This window comes from Molothrus ater, chromosome 12, assembly GCF_012460135.2.
Source record: "Molothrus ater isolate BHLD 08-10-18 breed brown headed cowbird chromosome 12, BPBGC_Mater_1.1, whole genome shotgun sequence".
NCBI classification, from domain to species: domain Eukaryota; kingdom Metazoa; phylum Chordata; class Aves; order Passeriformes; family Icteridae; genus Molothrus; species Molothrus ater.
Window position 1 is genome coordinate 13164212 of NC_050489.2, and position 18759 is coordinate 13182970.

The 18759-nt window shown below is 46.9% G+C and overlaps 1 protein-coding gene across 1 annotated transcript in view; it reads left to right on the plus strand.

Annotated features, from left to right (window-relative positions):
- The window catches only part of CFDP1 (craniofacial development protein 1), a 60142-nt gene that overhangs the window by 8202 nt on the left and 33181 nt on the right, over nt 1-18759 (plus strand). The window contains exon 5 of the mRNA XM_036390500.2: nt 8551-8655. Within this exon, the coding sequence (XP_036246393.1) occupies nt 8551-8655 (105 nt within the window). The remainder of the gene's footprint in view (nt 1-8550; nt 8656-18759) is intronic.

Here is an 18759-nt window from a genome sequence, read left to right on the forward strand (position 1 = left end):
ACACTTCTTGCTGGGTGTAAATCTTGGTCATTTGTTGTGTGCTCATGGGGTTTTGAGCAATGCTGAGTGAGGCACAGTAGCTTTTGAAATCAGGAGAAAGACCAAGAGTTTGGGTGGGCATCTCTTGATGTTGTAGGTGCTGTGGTGCACATCTGATCAAGGTTGATGTGCTTGATGTCTTCCATGTGTGCTTTTTTGAAAAAGCTTTTGCTGTATTGCTTATACCTGTGAGTGAGAAGGCAGGTGAGCATTACCAGAATCTGTATCTTGAAGCCTGATTTTGGAAAGCCCTGCCTTTTCTCCAGGGGGAGAGCAAATGATGCTTCCACCAGATGAGGTGGTTGGGTGTTGTCAGGCCAGATATGGAAGACAGTGAACTGAGCTAATAGGAGCAGAGGAAGAAACCACTCAAATTTTGATGTGTTTTTTGCAGTGGCTTTGATTGCAGTAGTAAGGAATTGTTAGAAAAAGTAAGACAAATGAATTTAAGTGGCCCTTTGAAAAGCCACTCCTTGAGGACTTCTGTTTTGTGTTGCTGACTGGTGGTGCCAGATGTCAGTAGGGTTTTATCCTCAGTCCTCCTTGGCTAAGGTGTTCTAGAGAAATGTGTTCTAGCCACTTTCTGGTGGCATACCCCTTTCTGAAGGAAGCTTGCATGGTGCAAAAACCTTGGCTTTTTAGATTTTCCCAGAAATTTAATCTGAATTGTATAAGCATGGGGATGATGCTGTGGGACCATAAGACAAATCAGACTGACCAAAGTTACCTGGAACATGAATGTGACCACTGTTTAGAGGTGGCAGACTAAAAAGTGGGTGGTTGCTTTTCTAGCACCAAAATGCTGATCTTGGCATAGTGGAGTGTAGGCAGTGCCTGTTTCTGCCCTTATGCTGTTGTTTTTCTTAGAGGTCAAAGCATGCCTCAGCTACCCACAGTTTATATTGGCTTTTTCCAATTTAAAAAACAACTATTGATTTTTTTTTTTTGGAAGCCATTAAGTGAAAATACGTTACCTTTCAAGAATGACAGGGTCTCAGGGGCTGGTTTTGATAACCTTTCCTCTGTGTGCATCCATTCCCTGATGCTTCAGAATTTCCCTGGGGAATACTAACATTGTACAATGATGATTGGCACAATGGTGGCCCAGGGATGAGGTCAGAAAGTGTGAGCAGGAGCTATGCTGTGTGCTGGTTCACTTGTGAGCCATTTGCCTTTCTCAAAGGCAGCTGCAGAAATTGTAACTTCATAAACATCAAACCTAGCCAGGACTCTAAGCCACAACACTTGCTTCTAAAATAAATCGTGTTACGGTTTGCTTAATGTGCTTGGGAAAGGGGAATGGGCTAATGAACAGTGTCTAATCAGGATTTTCTCATTAGTAGATGTGCAGATGAGGCTTCTGCTCAGAGGGGCTGTGACTTGCAAAGTGTTGCTTAATAGCCCTGCACTCACCAGCACGCTGACCCCTGTTGTCTTCCTTTATCTCAACATGCTTTTGAGGCTCCCAAGGTGACTGAGCAGATGCCCACCTGAAAGTCATCTTTGCTTCTAATGTGGCTTGCTGCTTTCAAGGAAATAATTTATCCATGCTGCTTTCATTTGTGTGGTTTTGCTGGTAATCGGTGTGATGAAAAAGGAGGCTCAGCTGGGATCTCCAGAGGTAGGAGGAGTCTCAAAGCATCTCCAAAATGATGGATTGACCTCCAGATTAACTTGGCCATTTCTGAGTCTTTCAAACCTGGGGTGTCTGGGTGCTGCATTGGCTTTGGGAACTGGATGACAAACTGCATTGTCTCATCTTTGGGTTCTTCACTGTGTGTTCTGCCTGTGTTCTGTGTAAGTCAGTGTGGAAATACTTCAGTAAAAATCACATCCTTTCCCAGAAGATACTGTATCTTTATCTGGCTCTCAGGTAGTTTCCTGGCTTTTAAAAATCTGAAAACAGAAGATGCTTACTGACCTATTCAGGTCTCACAAGAGCTCTTCTGCTATTAGTAAGGGGCTCTTTGGTCCCTCTGTTCATGCCTTCATCTCAGGGGCCTCAGATCCACTCCCAGCATTTTGCTGCTTGGCCTGTTTCCCTTGTTTCCAAGCTGCTGCTCATTCCTGACAGCTCCAGGCTCAGAAAAGGGCTTTTGATCTCTGGTGAGATGCTGGCAGAGCCTGCTTTGTAGGCTTTGGGCCTGGGGTTTCCCCTGCTGGAAAGTGCAGCTTGCAAGATGCATTATTTTTTTCTGTAACTAAGAGATGGTAAAGCAAGAGGGATTCTGTGTTAGCCTGAAGGGGAGGCAGAGCTGTTTGCTGCCATAAAATCTCATTAACACCTTACAAACTGAGCCAAGCTTAGTCTGGCCTTTCCCATGGGGATGCCTCTGCTTTGTAGTGTGTGCTGGCTCCTGTTATGATCTGTGTAACCTTTGTGTCCAGTGTTCATAGCTCTAAGTGAATTTGGAACCCCTGGCTCTTAATACCTGTGGTACTCCCATGCTTCAGCAGGAGAGGCATCCATGACACAAGCACTGTGCTGCTTTGGAGGGTGCAGGGATCTGTCTGGCTTTCAGTGGATTTGCAGGTCCTGATTAATGGGGGACTGTCACACTCACACATGCAGCAGCTCATCTGTTCACCTGGATTACTCAGCTCAGAGGTGTGTTCCATAATCTTGATTTAATCCTTTTGAGAGGTACAAATTAAGATACAGGGATGCCTCAAAGATTGACATGCTAATGTGTGGTGGGACTTCGAGGCAGTGTAATGGAGCTGGCTAAGGGAATACTTACCCAGTTAAGCAAGAGGAGACCTGGTACTTGGAGGTGCCAAAACTGGGGTGAATACAGCTCCAGTCAACAAGGTGAAGGGCAGGGCTTGTGCCCTGGCTGCAGTCAGCTTCTCCAGAGAGCCATGTTTGACATGCTCTACCTATTGCAAGCCCCAGTGGGAGTTTGATAACTGGAGTGCTGCTACCCTCTGCATTTAGGGAGCCTCTTGCAGAAGCTGCAAGCAGAAGTCCAAAAAGGGCCTGACAGCTTGGTCAGCATTTCAGGAGGCAGCACTGTCCATCCACTGATGTTTTCTTTGCATCTGTCACGGAGTCTTTGTCATACAGGAGATAATGGAAAATTGGTTGTTTCCTTCAAGGCTTACAAGATTATGCATTATTGATGTTGAAATACCATTCACCTTTGCTTGCTTTCAGGTGAGTTGGTTTGAGAGGCAGCCTGGGCTGACTGCTTGGATAGCAGCACACACCTGCTGTGAGGAGCAGCACCAGGCAGGCAGCTTGGCCCTTGCCTGGCTGCAGGAGAGCTCTCATCACATTTGATTCCTTTTAGAAACCAGCCAACAGCTTCTGTCTAGAAACCAGCCAGCTTCTTCTGCCTATCTAGTCAGCCTAAAAAATTATCAGTTATTCCAGCTTGGTCTTGTCTGTGTTGCTTCAGGGAATAGGCTGAGTGTCCCAGCTTCTCCCACCTGGTTTGAAGAGGAATGCTCTTTTTTTTTTTTTTCTGAAAGGGGGAAAATGAATGTTTTACTTTGAAATTAGAAAAGTGTTGGGGACATACTAATTTTAGCTCTCTGTGCTCTACACCAGGTAATTCAACATAAAATACATACATATGCAGTGTGCAGGCAGATGTGGTCTGGAGGTTCACTTGTGTGAGCATCTAATTCCCTCCTGCAAAGTGCTGAACCTGTGCACTCCAGCATTTCTTGCAGGCTGGAGGATCTGTCTGTGGAAGGCACCTGGGACATTGCAGCTCAAGCACAAAAGTCCACCAAAAAATATTCAGAAAAATTATTCTTCAGCTCAAAATGGATTAATTTTTTAACAAACGCCTGTAGATGAGTATGACTTTCTCCTTAAGTGATCATTCCAGAAGGCTGAAGGACTATTTATTGAGACTAAACACAGATGGGGAATAATGAAAAAGGGTAATTAGCCTCATTTTTGTCCCACTTGGTCTGTGATTCCCCAGAGCTAACATTAAGATAGTGTGGAAAGTTTTATAACTGTGTCAGGTCTAAACTGGGGCAGGTTTCCCAAGTGAGGAGAGTGTCCTGAGTACTAAAGAGAGCTGGCATTTTCCACAGCTTCCACTCTTGTTCTCCCTTTCTCAGCAGGAAGGTCGGGGAGAGGGTAACTTTGTGCTGCTGTGAGTAAAGATTTTAACTGTATTTTCTGCTCTGAGTCCCCTTATACACAAATACCAACATGTGCTTTCTCAGCCTGATGTGCACCAGGTGTTTTGGTTAGGAGAATGGAGCTGTGTTGAGCCACCTGGGGGTAAATTGGAGGGATTTTGGCACTTGGGATGCATAAAGTTGCTATTACACAGCAGACTACAGATAATTAGCCAGCAAGCCTTCTTGATTTACCTGTTTATCTTTCCCAGCTTGCCCTTGTCCTGCCTCCATTTCCCCTCTGTGCAAGGATGAAGCTCTGCTGGTGCACCTCTCCAAGGGCTTGCAGGGCACCTTGCAGCTCACTGCTGAGCTGGGCACTTTGCTGACACACTGCAGCCTTGGCATCCCTCACACAAGCTCTGTTTCTGCCAAGCAGGACTGGATTCAGCTGTGCTGGAGTGGGGCAAGTCCTGGGCTGTGGGTGTTGTGTTGTGCCATGGTGTGATGGATTGGGGCCCTCCTCCCTGGTAGCTCGACCAGGGTGTAGGACCAGGGAGCAGCAGACAAGCTGGTGTGTTAGACTCACTCTGCCACTGAACTAATAATTCAGGTTTAAATTTGGGTTTAATCCCCTTCTGCAGATTAGCTGGAGCTGTCAGCATAATGCTCATTCCAGCATGTATTCTTCCTTCTTTGTAGCAGTTTATGTGGCTAAGGGCACTGCTGGGAGCAGATCAACCACTTGCTCTTAAACTAATCTGCCACATTTCACATCTGTAAGTGCTCTGTGGAACCCCTTTGGGACAGCCTTGACAGCAGGTGTTGTCCTCATGTGGTTTGTGCCCAGCATACATAACCTGGGGCCTTTTCCATGCACTTAGGTTGCAGCATTCCAGTTGGTAACTGTGAAAGGATGGGTGCTAAGTTCTTCAGTGAAAGGTGGTACTAACACACCCACCACTGGGCACCAAACCAGCAGGCTGGGTAGGTATGGCCATGCCTAAATGTTTGGCTACCACTTGGAGCTTGGTTCAGAGATGAAGGGTCTTAAGAAGAACATCTGTAAGTACTCAGGGCACTCAGTGATCCAGTTTCTAGCATGTTTTCCTTATAATAACTTCTAAATATGGAAGACATTTCTATTTTACAGTTGCACAACACCTTGTACAGTAGCATCATCTGTGCTACCAGGCTCTGGCATGGTCCAAAAAATTAATAACTGTTCTGTGTTTTGGAAGTCTTATTATGCAATTTAATAGCATGGCAGTGTAATGAAATCTCTGTGGCAAAGTGATAAGAGTGAGTGGCTTTGTGTGTGAATTACAGGGGCTGCAAGTGGGCAAGACATTAGCTACTTGTTTTATTGCTGACAATATACTTATTTTCATGTTTAGTCCTGGATTACAATGTGTGAATAGCATCCCAGTAAACAGTCAGGCAAATAGTTATTTATCAAGTATTTAAAAGTGAAAGGTCTTGTAATTTTCCTTAGTAATGACTGTGATTTCTTCCAGCTGAATTAATGACTCCCATTTCTGCCCATGAAGAACAAGAATTGTTTTGGTTTCTACATGGAGAGAGTTATTGTCTCCCATAATAATGCAGATCAGAGGATTTCTTTTTCCTTCCTGGCCTGGGATCTGGGAAAGGTTGAAATGTGCATAACCTGAATTAATACCTTGTAAAGCTCCTTAATACTCTTCCGTCATTCCAGTTGGAGTGGTGCAGGAGTTGCTGCTGGCATCAGCCCAGCAGCAGCCTGCCTCAGAGCAGCTTTTGTTTCACTTTATGAGGCAGTAAGTGGGTCTTGTGATGGAATTGCCTTGAAAGGTCACTTTTAATTACATTTCTGTCGCATTCCCCTGTCCCCAGCTGGGCAGTCCTGGTGGAACAGGTTGCATGCAGCTTTGCAGCTGAATTTCTGCAGCAGACAAGTCCAAAAATATATGTTAGAGCAGCTGCTGGCAGGCCAAGGGGAGCAAAGAAAATGGAACTAAGTGTTGTATTTTGTGCCCAGCCATTGTTACTGGTACTCTGAGGTGGAGGAGGGTGTGAGAATTAAAGCACAAATAAACAACAAATAGCAACTTGTCTTGTGCCCCTGGATAGCTGAAGTGTCTGTCATTGAAGGCCTGTGCCACACTCTGCCTGTGCTTTCTGCTTTCTCACCCTTTCTGGGATTGGGCATCTCCTGTTCCAAGAGCTGTGGCTTGTATTGCTGGTCCAGCCAAGAGTGTGCTAACTCTGGGAGTGCAAATCCCTAGAGCTGTTTTTCATTTTAGCCTTGTGCCTTTCTTTTCCTCAGCTGGTAGGAGAGACATCAGTTAGTTCTGTCTCCAGGCTGGAGAGGGCTGAAGATACACAGGAGGTTAAGGCCAAGGGTCCAGTGCTCAGATCTCAGCTCTGCCACTGGCTTTGAAGACTCCCTCCCTGTTGTGCTGCACCTCTTGGATTCCTGCACACCCGAGGTTGCCTGGTGTTTCTCTCTGTGGCTCAGGTGCTCCCTGCATGCCAGGGGTGCACCGTGGATGGCACAGCAGTGCAGGGGTGGACAAGAGGAGAGGGACCCTGCCAGGAGCCAGCACTGCAGAGTGCACAAGAGAGGGTGCTGCTTCTCAGCTTGGCAGGGGTCAGAGCTGGCTGTTTAGATGCTGCATTTGAAAATAAATAGACTGTGTGATTGCATTGATGTGAACTCAGCCTCATGGATGGGGGGAATTCTGTTTTATTGCTGCATGAAGACACCAAGTTTATCCTGTCAAATGAAATCCATGGATGTAGGGTAACCTTTGGTGTGTGGCTGCTACATGACATGACCACTGCTACCAAGGGCTGTGACTGTGTTTGGGGTGAACTGTGATGATGCTGTGGCAAGGTTTTATTTTCTTCCTGAAGTGCTTTTCTCCTTTTCCTACCCCTTCCCTTACCAATCTGATCAGCCAACACTTCTAAGTATTCCTGGTGTGGGATTGTCTCTATCCACATGACTGCCGTGGTTTGAAAAGCATGTGACAGTGCAGGGGAAGATGGGGTTAATCTCCTCCTGCACTGGCAGAACAAGGCTGAGCAGTTGTACAGCACAGGCATTTATTCTTGTGCCTTTTCCACTGCATTTGCAGTCTGTGGAGAAGGAGGAAGGGAGTTTCAGATGCTGATTCACTGTCAGGATGGAGATGGGGATGCACTACTTGTGTGCAAGTGAGATTTCAGGACATCAGTGCCCCCAGGGTTAACAGATAACTCTGTGTCACTTTACCTGATGCCAGCCCAGCAGAAACCTGTCTGGGGCTGCAGCTCCTGGGGTTTCTCCATTATTATTGGCCAGTTCTTTCATGGAAGTTGTGGGGTCAGGTTGGTGGGTAGGAAGCAAACGGTGATTTGCCTGATTTGTAGCCAGGGGAGATCCCATGGCCAGCCAGGCTTTCAGCCTCTCATCAGAAAATGGTGTAGACCAGGGATGAGCCTGCACAGATACAGAGCAGATACAACCAGAGGCCCAGGATGTAAGAGGGTGAGATGGAGATTGTTTCTTCTGTGCTGACTGAGCTGTGGGTTAGGCTGCCTCTGTGCCCATAGAGCTGCAGGGCCCTGGAGAGGCTCACAGGCTTGTGCTCCATGGGAACAAAATTGTTAGCTTGGCAAATCAGGGCAACCTCATTAAGAGCTACTGAGAGCGTGAAAAGCTTGTAGCTGGAGGCAGGTCATGGTAAATGAGGGGGGCTAAAGTAGCTGGGGTTTTCTAACAATTAATTATTGAGTGGTTTTGTAGAGATTCTTTCTCATGTTTATAATTCATTCCCTGCTGTAGATGCCATATTGATTTATAATTTTTTGAAGTTCAATATTTTGCACCCTCAGGGCCTCAAACAAAAATTAACTAGAAAATGAGAGTAAATTTCTACTTTCTGCCTTGTCAGAGCTTTCTCTCCCATTGCCCATCCCCAGAGCCAGTTTCCATGCTCTCCTTTGGGTTGCAGATGTTGCCAAGCCTGTGTGCCTGGGCTGTGAGACATGGGTGGCTGAAGAGCTGCCTCACTGACCAACAAATGAGAAAATCAAGAGCCCAATTAAGAGCCTGGAATTGCCCCCAGTGACCTGAGGAGAGCATTTAGTAGCTGCTAGTGAGACAGGCCTGTTTGAATGAATAAGCATTCCAGTTTGTTGGAAAGAAAAAACATGCCCTCCTCCCCCAGCTCTAATTAGCTACTCTTTTTCTTTTTTCTGCCATGAATGTAGAGGGTTTGTCACGGGAATGAAATCTTAACAAGATGTGTGTTCTTCAGCTTGCAGCTGATGAAGGTGATCTCTGTGCAGGGGATGTGCAGACTCTTGTACCTGCTTTCTGTGTTTCCTCGATGGATCTTTGATTTTACTGTTGAGTACAGCTCTTCCTTACCATCTGGTTTTTCTCTTTTCCTCCAACAGGGTGACTAAAGAAGTAGATTCAAACTCAAAAGAAGCTAAATCTTTTCTGAAGCAGCAAGAGAAACTGCAGGCAGCAGCTCCAGCTTCCTTGCCGACAGTCTCGGGGTGAGTTTGGGATTTCCCTGCCTGGGTATGGGCCCTTAGTGAGAAAGATGGCACTGGAGCCAATAGTGCAGGCTCTGCAGTATTTGTTGGCTGTTTGTTTTCTGCAGTATTTCAGTGGGAGCAAGACTAGGCCTGGAAGGTGTGATGATTTGGGCTGGAGGGAAGCGGGGGAGGCAACCCGTGAGTTCCAGTGACTCACTTCATAGGTTCAGGCTCAAATTTTTTAATCCTCATAAATCATTCATCCTAGTAAGGAAAGAGTGATTTGACTGTCTCAGGCAGGCTGATGAAACTGCAGGTAGCCAAGGAACATTGCTGAGATCGCCTGCAGTTCCTTTGACAGGTGCTTCTCAGGGCTATAAAAAGCCATGTCAGGCTGGGCTGTGGCTTCTTAGAGACTTTGGGTGAGCATTTAAATGAGAGATGTTTTTGCTTCTTTGATGTTCTCTAATATCATTTTGATGTGGATTTGTCACTTTTCTGTTCAAGCTCTAACTCCTAATTCTGAGATTATCATAATGCTTGTCAAAGATACAAGGAGGTCAGGTCCCCTGTGTATCTGAGATGCCAGCCTGGTTCCTGATGAGCTTGGGAGATCACCAGCTTCTTAGGAATGGAGGACATGCTTCTATGTTCAGTGATGATTTTAATTTAAGTCAGTTGCTTGCATTGATATTTGAAAAACATAAGCTGCATATGATTTGATCACACAGGAACAATACCCATCAAATAAATACATTGTCTTTCCTGTCTGCTTAGAGCAATTCTCCAGTGTGAGTTAAGGCTGCCTTTCCCTGAGATGCTGTTATTCAGTTGCTGCAGCTGGATTGTCACTCATTTTTCCAGCTAAGTGTTGCATAGCTTGTACTTAGCTCAGGGTAGTGAAAGCATAGAGTGTGTGTGTGTGTGCATGGCCCTTGACAGCTGCTGTTCTGAGTGAATGAAGGCATAGATGAGCATAGGCTTCATGCTCTTGTTCACACTGCACAAGGGTTTGTCCCTGCAGAGCTCATTAATTGTAACCTAAGTGTTGTGTACAGGGTTTTGTGCTGGAAAACTTGCCTTGGGTTGGGCTGGCATTCTTTGTGCAGTTTTGGTGGCCAGAGTTTGTTCAAGGGCAGCTGTAGCTGGGGCAGCTCCACACTGTGCATGCTGCTGGTGGTCCCATGTCTTCAAACCTGCCTTCCAGTCTGCTGCTCTGAGTGCAGGCAGATTTGGCAGCCCACTGGGAAAGCTCCAGGGGCTGTTCACCTTCCAGTTCAGCAGAGATCCATGTTTCCTCCTGTGCCTTACAGGCCCAGGGGAGAAGCTGGGTGGCCTGTGCAGCCTGGTCATTACCAAGGGGCACGGTTGCTCTTGCTGGAGCTTGGATTGCACAGGAGTAATAGCCACAGCTCAGTTTGAGTTCATGTTACAGATATCTGAAGAATTTTCCAGATATGGAAAAAAGTAGACTAAAAATCAGTATAAGAAATAATTAGTTCAAGGACTTTAACTTTCCTTCAGTGAGATTATTTTGGAAGCAGCTTAATTAGGTCATTGTTCAGCTTGCTGATGTGTGATGTCCTACTGACAGTTGCTTGGCCAGAACATGAGGTGACCTGGCTGTGGAGAAGGGTGGGGAAAAATATCCTGGGCTTCTATGTCTTGCCTTTCTTCAGAGCACCAAAGCCCAGTGCAGCACACCCCAAATGCCTTCCTTTTCACAGCCTCCTGCAGTGCATCCTGGCTTTGTGCAGGGATCCTATGGCAGAGGAACAGCAGTGGTGTTGGGGGCAGTGTGTGGAACAGCCCAGCTCTCTTGAGGCTTTAGCAGGAGGTTCTCTGGGGCAATCTGGCCAGCATGGGCCCTCTGATCTGAGAGTCTTGGACTGGTATCTGAGACTGATCCCTCAGACTGCCAGCAAACATGCTTGCCTTTGGGCTTAGGCAGATGCTTCCAGCTGGGAAGCCAGCCAGGGTATTTTCAGGTGAGAAAATTACTAGCAGGCTTGTGGTATTCCTTAAAGCCAGAGGCAAGCCCCGTATGTTAAGCAAATTACAGTGGTCGGGTTTTAGACTTGAACCAAGCTATCCAGACCCTGCTGCTCTGGAGCAAAGAGTCACAAGCCTTGGTGACATGCCAGAGCAGTGCTTGGGAACTGACAGAGCCTGGCATAGCCTGACAGTTCTTTGCACCTTTTGTCTACTTAAAATAGAAGTTTTAGGGGAGAGGGTGCATTTTTCCCTTATGCATTATGGGAGAGCCTCAGTCTGTTGCCACAAGGCAGTGAAAAACGTGATTTTGGGATCCTAGCTGTGCCTGTGGACACCCACTGTGCTGTGAGCCATTGTCAGCCCCCAGGAGCTTTGTCAGCTATTAAAAAAAAAAGCCTTGCACTGTGTGCAGGGAATTTGAGCAGCTAATAGTGGCCTCTCCATCTGGCTTTTCTTTCTTCACCTTGCAAGCAGCATGTATTATTTCTGAATGCAGCCAGCCTACCCTGCATTTATTGAATTTCCCTTCTCTAAACAGACAGAAGTAACCCAGAAAAGCAACGGTCACAAAACCAAACATCCGACTCCACGTCTCCGTGTTACAAACCCCTAACTGGTCCAGGGGAGGGGATGTTTGGGGCTGAAAGTGCATTTCCTGAATGTGTTTAACATCCATACCGGATGTGCTATAAAAAGCTAGATTTGTACTTGTGAGGGACATGGGGGTGGTTGGAGGAGAATAACTTAAACACTTGGCTGTAATTAAAGCCAGGAGTACAAAACAACCCACCCAATTCTCTCAGCAGGCTTTGCTAGAAAGGTCAGAAGCTGTTGGTTCCCAGGGATGTGATGGTTTCCCATCCTTCACATTATTCCCATCGTGTCCCCCTGTGACACGCAAACTAGGCAGTGTTCCGTCAGCAGTGGGTATTGGTTTGTTGCAGAGGTTTGGGGTTGTGATACTCTGTTCCAGTTGTTTCTGTTGTGCTCTTGGGTTCTGTTAGGCTCTTGTTGATTCTATCAGAGGTATCAGATGTGGTGAGGAGACCCACTGATTTCTTCTCACTTGCTGCCGCAATAAATGGGTGGAAGGCTCCCAGCATCCAAAAAAAGCCCTCCACCGACCCAGCTAAGCCTTCTTGTCTGTGTGTTTTAGGGCTCATTTCCTATCGTTAACCACTGCTCCAGGACTTTTTGGGGAAAGCAAGAGTAGATCCTGGCTGTAAATGAAATGTATTGACCTGATGGAGGGATCAGTGGGAATTCCTGGTACTCCAAGAGATTTTTTTTGCCCTCTTCCCAGGCCAGGCAGGACCTGTGAGCAGGGTCCATCATCTCTGAGCTAGCAATCCCGTTTTACAGCAGCATTTCATATTCAGAGGATGTTAAAGCAAATTAAATCCTCCAAGCAGCTTACTGCAAAATGACTCTGAGCACGTACTTGTGAGCCTCAAGAGGGGTTGAGCTGCAGGCTGGGAGAGCCCTGCACAGAGCCAGCCCTGCAGTGGGAGCAGCTGCGCTCTGCCCGTCCGTCCTTGGCGCTTGTCAAAGCACGGTGGCATTGCCCAGGGAACAGTGCTGCTGTGGCAGTCCTGAAAATGGAAAAAATGTAATTGGTGGATCTTACTTGAGATTCTCTTCTAGGCAGCTGTTTCTACACAGCCTGAACAGAAGCCAGGAAGAAAAAGAGAGTTTTTTCACTGGCTTTGTTCTTGCTTTTGCTTATTACCAAAACCATTTGTAATTAAACGTGGACTTGCTCACTCAGCCCAGCTGTTGCTTTTCTGTTTGATCCTGCCTGAAATTACAGTGGTGGATATTTGACCTCCTAGGCCTTTTCATGCCTTGTAGGCTGGTATAAGCACCAGGTACAATTTGCCTTTGAAGCAAGCAGGCACTGCTCCCACAGAGTTCAGGAGGTGCTGTGCTTGCCGACCCCCAGGCTGTGTTGGGACTGCAAGGGTTTGGACCTCAGTACAAGACCCAGCAGGAAGAGGCACTGCAGGACAGCTCTGGCCCTGAGAACACATACTTGCCCTGAACAAAGAAAGCCAGATAAACTCTAGCCTGTTCATGATGGATGCCTTCCTCCCAGAGCCTACAGTAGAGCAGTTCACATGGACTGACTGTTAAATGGTGTGAAAAGCTTCAGACCTTTTCTTTTAGTAGTAATTTACTCTGCTACATGCTAACGTTGGAGTAGAGGGACTCCAGCAGGAAGACATCTGTCCATGGCTTCTCTTCCACCTTCAGTGTGCAGGAGGAGCCAAGGTGGCAATCTTTGTGGGAGGGTAGGGATGGTGGGAGAACCTGATGCCTATTTGTTGCATCTTGACATGTTGATGTAATTTCTAAGCCAGCCTTCCTCTCCAGCCTGGCCCCTCCTAAGAACTACTTTGCATCCTAAGTTTTTTCTTGCAAAAGATGCTCTTTCTGGCTGGATTCCTTTGCTATTATGACCAACACTAGTTACTTGAGATCATATGTGGACACTGGTGAGACAGACACAGGCTCTCAGTTTTTGGAATCTTTGGATGATCCAGAGCAGGTGCTGCAGTACTTGCATGCCTCTAGGGAGCAATTTCATTTCATAGCAATCCCATGGTTTTATTCCTCAAAAAGCAGAATTTACAGTCTTCAGCTCAGCATCAACTGCAAACATTTAGCTAAAACTCTTGGACATTTTTCTTGTACAAGATGAGTAAAAATGCCCGTAAAGCAAGTGATCAAGACCTTTGGGGGAGCTGGAGGTGAGGTTTTTTCAGTAGTCACTTAAGCACTTGAATAGTTGTGCTCTTCCTACTGAATTCAAAGCTTCCCATCTTTCTCCTGCTCTTCCCTCAATGTGCTCCAGAGAGTGCTGTTCTCCCAGACGGAGAGATCCAGCCCCTTGCACCGCAGCCAAACGTCTGGGTGTAGTAGCACATGACATACTTTTCTGTGAACATGATGAACCAGCCAGGGGCAATACTCTGTGCCCAAGAGCTAGTTTTACTTATTTCCTATTCATATGCTTTTATTGTGAAAGATTAAATGTGGCAATAGCTGTTCCAAGCTATTGAATAATTTCTCTTTGGATCTTAGATCCCTTGTTGTTATTAACTTCATTTTAATTATTCATTGTTAGTGTCTGTCTACTGTTTTACACATACCCACTCCTTGAGTCAAAGTGGTAAGGAGGCTAGGTGAGTTTTTGGAATATCTTGGTTTATTTGCTAGTGGAACTGAGATTAATTACTCTACAGGGATGAATGTGGAAAGGTGTTTGTATGTGTCCAGAGGGGGAAGTTTGTTGTTGGGAAAAATGATCTGTTCAGTGTTGCAGTGTTTTCATCAGCCATAGTAAATAAGATGCTGATTACTGCACGCTTGTAAGTCATGTGAAACACCTCATCCTCTGAGCACCTGCCTCCCCTCTTGAAGTCAGTGTCACATGAAATGAGAACCCACAGCACTGAGGGTGCCCATCTCAGCCAGTGCAGGTTGGCAGCAGCGAGGGCACCCACAGGGGTTTCACAGCCCAGCTGAGGAGCCCAGTGAGTCTGGCTGTCCAAGCTGTGAGCCATGGCCACACTGCCACTGGGTCCCGTGCTGGGGACCTGACTGCTTCCTGCAGACTGGCTTATCCAGGGCTGCAGTCACCTCTGAAGCTTAGCTATGAGTGAGAGAGCTCTGCCATTTTGGGACTTTGCCCCTTTTCTGAACAGTTCTTTCTCCTGAGCTTATGTTAAACCTATTTTGATAAGAAACAGAGCTCTGAGTGTGGGAAGTTTCATACTCGCTCTCCCAGACTCAAAGCAGAACGTGCACTAAACATCCTTGTTTTAAACTAGTCTCTCAGGAGCAGTTCTTTCTTGTTCTCAGGCCAAATGAGTCAATGCCTTCTACCCCAGCCTCTGTTTGTAAGAGAAATGAATGAGATTCTTTCACTGTGTGCTGTGCTTTCCTGTGGCCGTGCCACCACGCGTGCAGCTGCCTTTCTTTGGGGCAATGGCATCTTATTGGAAAGAAGTTTAGCAGTGCCTGTACAGCTCTGTGCCTTACTCCAGTCCTCTGTCTTGATGTGGCTAAGCTGGATCCCTGGGCTGGACTAAGTGGGATCAGCTGTTTCTTTTTCTAGTCTCCTTGGAGGTTCAGCAGAATGGAATCTCAGCTATTTGAGGACTTACTTCTCTAAAGCATCTGTCTTATAAAATAAAAACAACCCCCCACTAGTCTGGGGCCTTTGATAATTCCCCAATGAAAGTTGTGGGGCAGTTTTCCCTTAGGGCAGTACAGGTTTTATGAGGCTTATTTTCATATGCTTTCATCTCTTGGATCATGAGCATTTCTTTTTCTCCCTCTGTGAAAATGATTGAGGAAATTAACTGCTAATGGGGAATGAAGCCAGCTGAATTTTTCTTCCAGACCCCTTGCAAAGTTGCAGAGGGAAACCCCTGTATCTTCCCATGCTGGACTAGCTCTGGTTGGAGTGAGAGGTGAGAAGGGCAGCCTTGCTTTATGGATAAATCCTGGGATTGAAGGTGGATGCTAAGAGCTCCTGTTCCCAGCTGTGCCATGCCCTGGGTGTGTGTCTACCAAGATTTGCTTCCACTCCGGTTTTATTTTGCTTTTATAGTGCTTCCTTGCATATTAACTGAGCCTTACCATCTCCCTTGAGTGTCTCCCCCATACCAGATGCTTGTGTTACATCCTCTTGCTTTCCCACACTTGTGTTCCTCCCTTTTTCTCATGTCAAAGAGCAAGTTCAGCTGAATCATTCTTCATAAAATATGAACCAAGTAAGTAAGGCTGGAGTGGCAGAGTGATGCTCCCTGCTCTCAGGCAGTCCTATTGCCCCAGGCTTTTCACACTGTAGTGGCTTCATTCATGGAAAATCTCATACTAGTGGCCTCATTCATGGAAAATCAGCACACCAGTATTTTCCAGCACATTTGTTAGCCAAAACTTTGATCTGCATGCTGTGTTGTCAGCCTTGTGCAGGACTGTGTTTGGCTGGCTGGATTGATACCAAGATGTGAAGTCAAGCAATTAGGGTTAGTTACCAACTAATGCCAGCTTTCTCCCTTCCTGCCTGAATGGAGGTGTTGGTGTGACTGAGCTCTTGGAGGGTGCTTGGTCTCTCTTCAGAGCTGCAGCCTCTTCAGCTGGCACCAGTCTCTGCCACTGCTCTTTTGTTTGATTCTAGAAAAAGACCAGGAGAGGCTGAGCAAGTGTCTGCCTGGCCCATGGGGATTTCCTCTGCCATGAGGATGGTTAGGATAGCTGGGATTCACTTCAGCTGTTGCTGTCCTGGTGTGGGGGTGGCAGAGTCCCCCATCTTTTCCACTGCTCTTATTCCTGCAGAAAAACTGAGCCTCAAGTGAACTGGTGCGCAGTCTGAGCTGAAAGGGCACCTCAAACAAGCTCCAGTCTGTCTCAAGCTCTCCAGGGTGCTCTAATCCAGTCTGCCAGGCCATGGAGTACTTTGTTTCCCTATCCAAGGAGTTTCAAAGCCTTACTAATGTGTTGGGTCACAGCCCAGTTGTCTTTGCCCCGGGGCCCTTGCCGTTGTGCTTTTCAGAGCACGAGGTCCTCGAGGCAGTGGCTGTGCAGAGGGACCCTCTGCAGAGGCAGATAACCAGGGCTGTGTTGGCAGCAAATGTCCCTCTGGGTGTGCAAGGACATGTGTGACAAGCTCTTGTACCCGCTGAGGCAGGCAGTGGAGGGAACAGATTTATTTGTCGTTTCTGTTGGGCACCACTCTTTTTTCTGGGAATCCCAGGGGAAGATGTGTTTTGTGCCATCTCTTCTCACAGCATCTACTATTGATTCTTCCCTGTCAGGGTGGCAAGGCCCTGGCACCCTGAGGCTGCCCAGAGGAGCTGAGGCTGCCCCATCCTGGGAGTGTCCAAGGCCAGGTTGGATGGAGCTTGGAGCAACCTGGTCAAGGTGTCCCTGCCCAAGGCAGAGGGATGGAATGAGGTGATCCTTTTTGAGATCCCTTCCAACCCAAACCATTCTAGGATTCTGTGATTATCAGCAAATAATAGAGGATATATATGAGTCTGATCTGACTTTGTGCAAAAGCTTTGGTACCCTTTCAAGAGCTCATACTTCAGTGCTGTTACTAAAAGCCCCCAGGCAGCCAGTGGACAATGGTGATGCCTGTTCATCTCTGGCTGCCTGGCTGGAGAACAATGATGGCATTTCTTGAAGTAACAAGTCCTGGGCATGTGCAGAGTTGGATTGTAACACTTTTTCCCCCCCCTTTAAGCTGTAGGCTTGAGAGCAGCAGGTCTGGTTGCAGCACCCATTAATGGAAGTACAGAGGAAACTTGCACCTCTTGAAAAATACTGAAAGAAAGTAATTGGCTGGTTTTTTAGATTCTTGCCTGTTTTGCCTTGAGGTTGAGTATACGTTTGCTGTGTTGAGTATGCTGTATGCTGTACACCAGTATGTGTTTGCTGTTCAGAGGTCTGTTCAGATTCTTGTTTAGCGGCAAGGAAGGGGTTAAAGAGAACTCGGGAAGGCTGGCTGATTGCTGCTCATGGCTTTCATAATGCAAAGCCTGTGGGAATTCAGCCGGCTTCATCTCTGTCTCCCCCCACCCCCTCCCCTCTGCTAGAGGCAGGATAACCTTCCTGACTCCTCTGGAGCTGTGTCCCTGCCAGTACAGCTCACACAGGGAAGCTCTGCAAAAACCCAGCAGAGGCGTAAGCGTGTGAAAAATGAGATTTTTTAACTTTCCTGGGAGAACACTGGAAGAGTGATTTTTCAGCGTGGTTGTGCTGTTTCCTTACACTGTGGCTGGGATGCAGCATGTCTGCCTCTTCATCTGTGACCTGCACATTTCCCGTTGCAGGGCGGCTGAGGAAGCAGCTGGTATATGTGATATCTCTGACTCTCTGGGGACTGGAATGCAGGGATGTCCTTGGCTTTGCTGTCGGGTCTGGATGATGCACAGCAAAGTTGTTCAGGCCAGAAAAATAGGAAGGTGGCTCAGCAGTGGTTTGTACAGCACTGACCTGCAGCCATCACGGTGCTGAGATGTGCACCCTGCCACAAGGGGTTCCATCCAACATTGGGTGTTAGGGAAGTGCTAAACAGGCAGTGCAACCCAGGGCCTTCTGTGTAGCGTCTGCTTTAAGGACAAGCACCATCATAGTGTTTTTCCTAATGTGTGAAATCCCTTCTCCCTCCCTGCTGTTTGCAATAACCCTTTGGAAAGCTGGAAAGGCTCTTCTTTTCCTTTCTTTCCCACTCACATGCGTGCATTTGTGAGCCTCGCCAGCACTGTTTGGCTATTTGCATTGGGAGGGATTTTTTTTTTTTACTTTCCCAAGTCAAAGCAAAGTGTGTAGCATTTGTTTTGGAAACAAAAACACTTCTGGAGAATTACATGACCTCTGCAAACAGACCAGCACAAAACAGATCATGTGCTTTGGGCTGACTTTGAAGGCTGTACAGGATAGCTGTCTCCATCCTCGCTTTATGGCTTCATGGCCGAGTTTAATAAGGACCCTTAAGAATCTTTTGAAGGAGTAGTATAGCAGCAGCTTTACAGGTCCTGTGGGACAGTCAGGGTGCTTAGCAGCTTTCCCCTGGTCATTGTTGTGATTGTAGGGCAGGGTTTGGATTTTTTATGGGGATAGAATACCTGCACTCAAACAAATGGGAGAGGGTTTTTAATCCCTACTTTTCTCAAAGCCTTTGGAAGTAAAAGTTTATTGGTGAATATTAGTAAGAGGCTGTTGGTCATAGCTGTTGAGGGACACTACAGAGCTGCCTATCTTCTACTTCTTTTGTTCAAACAAATGTCTCCTGGGAAAAGGCTTCCTGCTGCCTCCTTTCTTTAGCTCTAGGCAGGCAGGATGGGAAGTAGGTAGCACTGCTGTTACAAGTGCTTTCTCGTCTCTGCATGGCACAGGGATCCTCTGGTCAGCTTTGATACCTCCCTGCTCCACAACCTGCCCTGTTCATGTTGATCCAGGTCAGCAGGTATTTGTGCTGCTTGTCCTTAGCCACTGAAGTAGTCTCTAACAAGTGTGCGACTCAGTGGCAGGTGTCACACTAGGTTATTTGGAGTCAGATCTGTTCTTGAAATAAAAGGAAAGCTTTGAGTGCCATCCAGACTAAAACAGCAC